Source organism: Sinocyclocheilus rhinocerous, unplaced genomic scaffold (assembly GCF_001515625.1).
Source record: "Sinocyclocheilus rhinocerous isolate Xijiao unplaced genomic scaffold, SAMN03320098_v1.1 scaffold878, whole genome shotgun sequence".
In the NCBI taxonomy this organism is placed as follows: Eukaryota; Metazoa; Chordata; class Actinopteri; order Cypriniformes; family Cyprinidae; genus Sinocyclocheilus; species Sinocyclocheilus rhinocerous.
The window spans coordinates 767,296-771,133 of record NW_015664312.1 but is presented as its reverse complement, the minus strand read 5'-3'; the positions used below and the strand labels follow the sequence as shown (position 1 = coordinate 771,133).

General features: G+C 35.4%; 1 protein-coding gene across 1 annotated transcript in view; it reads right to left on the bottom strand.

The window, feature by feature from the left end:
• Positions 1 to 3,838, bottom strand: part of LOC107730089 (beta,beta-carotene 15,15'-dioxygenase) — a 7,786-nt gene continuing 3,948 nt past the window's right edge. The window contains 7 exon segments of the mRNA XM_074560140.1: positions 1 to 442; positions 1,045 to 1,156; positions 1,267 to 1,361; positions 1,675 to 1,780; positions 2,491 to 2,757; positions 3,090 to 3,268; positions 3,271 to 3,306. Coding sequence (XP_074416241.1) covers positions 285 to 442; positions 1,045 to 1,156; positions 1,267 to 1,361; positions 1,675 to 1,780; positions 2,491 to 2,757; positions 3,090 to 3,268; positions 3,271 to 3,306 — 953 coding nt within the window. The 3' untranslated portion in view covers positions 1 to 284.

Here is a 3,838-nt window from a genome sequence, read left to right as displayed (position 1 = left end):
TTCATAGTGTACAATGCCAGGTTTATTCATAGTATACAATGCTAGATTAGGAATAATAAAATGCTAACTTTACAGCTTTAAGCTATTTTAAGACATACTCAATTGTCACAAACAATTAAGGAGAGAGAATTTTAAAATATAATACAATTAGCAATAATAAAATCAATAATGTTTGCATAGGATTATGAAGAAAAATACTGATTTCTCTTTTTATATCTCTTACATATATATCTTTACAAAAAACACCCTAAAAATGGGTTGTTGGATTATTTTTGATGTCCATTTTAGGTGGACTTCTCATGGATGAAAAGCCCATGCAGGTCCATATGAACAGCAGTATCAATGGTAGCACGAGCGATCTCTTTAAAGGACTTAGCGTCTAGGACCACCAAGAAAGGAGGCTTTTGGGGATTGAATGAAACCACAGAAGACAGGATAACACCTGAAAATTGAGAAAAATCACTTTTTGTTAAGACAGCATAATTACAAAAGCTTTGAACTTATGCAAGGGCACTCTGCAAGGGCAGCATCTCCATGTGCCACACAAATAGCAAAAAGCACGGGAGACTAAACTTGCAGTTGATTTAAACAGAGTTAAATCATGACAACTCTCTCAATAGTTTTAGCATGTTAACGGATAAGATGTATTTGGTTTAGATCTGCAACACGCTGCTGCTGCAGAGCAAGTATGGACTTGCTACTTCCAATAGATACACAGACACGCTGCTATGAGCATGTAAGATACATAAATCCTGTAGCAGCTCTAGACAGGTGGAGCTGGGGGAGTTGGAGGTTCTTAAAGGAACTCTGATAGCATGTTGCAGGACCAGCTTACATCAAACACCGAATCAGACTGTTTTAATGTTGAGCAAGCAATCTCATTGGCTGTAAAATCAGCAGAGGCCAATCAGCTTGTGCCATGTAATAAGTGTTGTGACTGCTGCAGATTGCATTTAAAGGACCTATCAGCCTGCACCATCATGACTGAACTAGCTATTTGCTTTTAAATCTTTTATTATGCAGAAACATTACTAATATACTCACCATCATCTTCTTCAACAGCATCTGGAGATGCCACAAACACTGGCTCTGATGGGTAGCATTCCTCCTCGATCCACACTTGATGTGTCCTAGTAGCTATGTCCACTTTTGCAATCTATATAACAAGAGCTAATGTTGCTAAATTATTGCATTTTATTGGTGCCAGTGATAGCAAGATAATAGGTTTGAATAATTGCAAATGTCCAGAATGCTAGAAATATTTACCTTGCTTGGATATGGCGACCACTCCACCCTGGTGCCATAGAAGTACCTGTACTTCTTACTGTTGAATTTGTAATTTATCCCTGGTAATTCTAAACCTGTAATCATACAATAATGGACAAAAGTAGCTATGTCCACTTTTGCAATCTATATAACAAGAGGTCATATTGCTAAATTACTGCATTTTATTGTGCCAACAACAGTAAGGTATTTGGTTTGAATAAATACAAAATATTTACCTTGCTTGGATATGGCGACCACTCCACCCTGGTGCCATAGAAGTACCTGTACTTCTTACAATTGAATTTGTAATTGATCCCTGGTAATTCTAAACCTGTAATCATACAATAATGGACAAAATTAGGGAAAAAAAGATTTTAAAAATGTGAAAGTTCTGAATATAGGAATCACCCTCAAAAATAGTGTCAGGGGTGCAGTAGATGGAGCCGTCCTTCTTCAGCACTGCTTTGGCTGTTGTGTCCTGCAATCTGACCAGATTGGTGTATGGTGGAGTTTCCTGATAGCATGACAGAAAATGTTTGTTTTTCTATGAAAAATCACAATTCCGTTTGAATCTATTAAATGGTCTTGATGCAATTTATAGTTATCTAAAGAAATGTGACCCTGGACCACAAAACCAGTCTTAAGTCGCTGGGGTATATTTGTAGCAATAGCCAAAAATATACACTGTATGGGTCAAAATTATAGATTTTTCTTTTATGCCAAAAATCATTAGGATATTAAGTAAAGATCATGTTCCATGTTCCTACTGTAAATATATAAAAAATGTATTTTTGATTAGTAATATGCATTGCTAAGAACTTCGTTTGGTCAACTTTAAAGGCGAATTTCTCAATATTTAGATTTTTATGCACCCTCAGATTCCAGATTTTCAAATAGTTGTATCTGGGCCAAATATTGTCCTATCCTAACAAACCATACATCAATGCAATGCTTATTTATTCAGCTTTCGTGTGATTTATAAATCTCAATTTCGAAAAATTGACACTTATGACTGGTTTTGTGGTCCAGGGTCACAAATATGCTAAAGAGTTCCCCTGCCACAATTTATCTGCACAAAGCTGTTCTGAAAACAGGCAAAGAATTGTATTATAGGCAAGACATGAACGCATTGTATTTTCTGATAAACTATTAAATTCCATAATGACTTGAATTTGAATTATTGTCAAAATAATGCATTTGCAATCTTTATATTTCCTGTTTTACCTTGTCTATGTTCAGTGGAAGGACAACCCGTTGACATGTTGGTCGAGAGAAGTCCATGTTGGTCTCTATAAATTTGTCAACATCTTGCTTCATGTTGTGTATATAGAACATATCATATAGATTACTGTCCTGGTATGTGATCAGGTCAAAGACAACATGGCTATCTTCCTCATAAGCATTAATGTGATGGAAGATCACAAATGGGTCTGCGTAGTACTTCGTGCTCACAGTTTTCCCAGTCTTCCTACTGACCAGATGGATCAGTGTCTATGTGGTGATCAAAACCAACAGTTGTTAGACTATTTTGGACAGTTATTAAAGGGGTCCTATTATGCTCTTTTACAAAGTCTTGATTTTGTTTTGGGGGTGTACTAGAATCTAGAATGATTCAGAAATACCTTTCTCCCCAGGCTGGCACAAACGTCCCTTTGGAGTGGACTTTGAGATTTGTAACTTTCTAGATCTTTTTTATGCCCAAACATACACACTACACACTGACTAAAATTTAAAAAGTGAAAAAGCATAATAGGACCCCTTTAAAGCATTTAGATGAATGGATGAAGTATTATTTTAGACAAAACAGAAGAAGTTTTGCTCACAGTATCATCTTTGTCAAATTTCAGGCAACTGCCCCAGTTGACATCTCTGAAGTAAGCTGTGGCCAGTTTGAGGATATCCAGCTTGAAGGCCTGCTCCACAAAGATAATGTAGTTCTCCGTCATGCCAAAGCTATGGAAGTAGCTCGGATACAAGGTGGAGCGGAAAGGAATGGAACAATTTGTTCCACCTTCCCGAGGGCTGGCTTCTTCTCTTTATCTGCGATAAGAATCACATACATTGTGTATGTGCTCTTTCTGAAATATAGCCCATTTACAATTTAACCTTCTGGTTATTTCTCATTTAGTGGTCAAAACTGACTGCAGATCACAAGCGTGACATTTTTTTGTTTTAATGAAATGAATGTACCAGATTTTATTTCTACAATATTTGTTCTTTAATATTTTGTATTTTGAGGGGATTTCATGGTAGTAGACTATATTCATCTCTAAATTATTCACTATTTATTTCTATAAAAAATAATACATATATTAGAACAACTATTTCGTTATACAGGGCTGTGTTGCTTATAAGAATATTTTCACATATAATTACTTAATTTGATTAGGTTTTGCATTTGGATATACATTTAGACATTATCAAAGACAATTTCATCGTGGCTGATTGTTCCTCAAAAAACTGCTCTGTATTTTCGTATTTCCTGTTCATTTTTGACTGTGAAGATCATATCTGACTATTTTTTGTGCCTTTTCTAATTATACATATATATATATATATATATATATATATA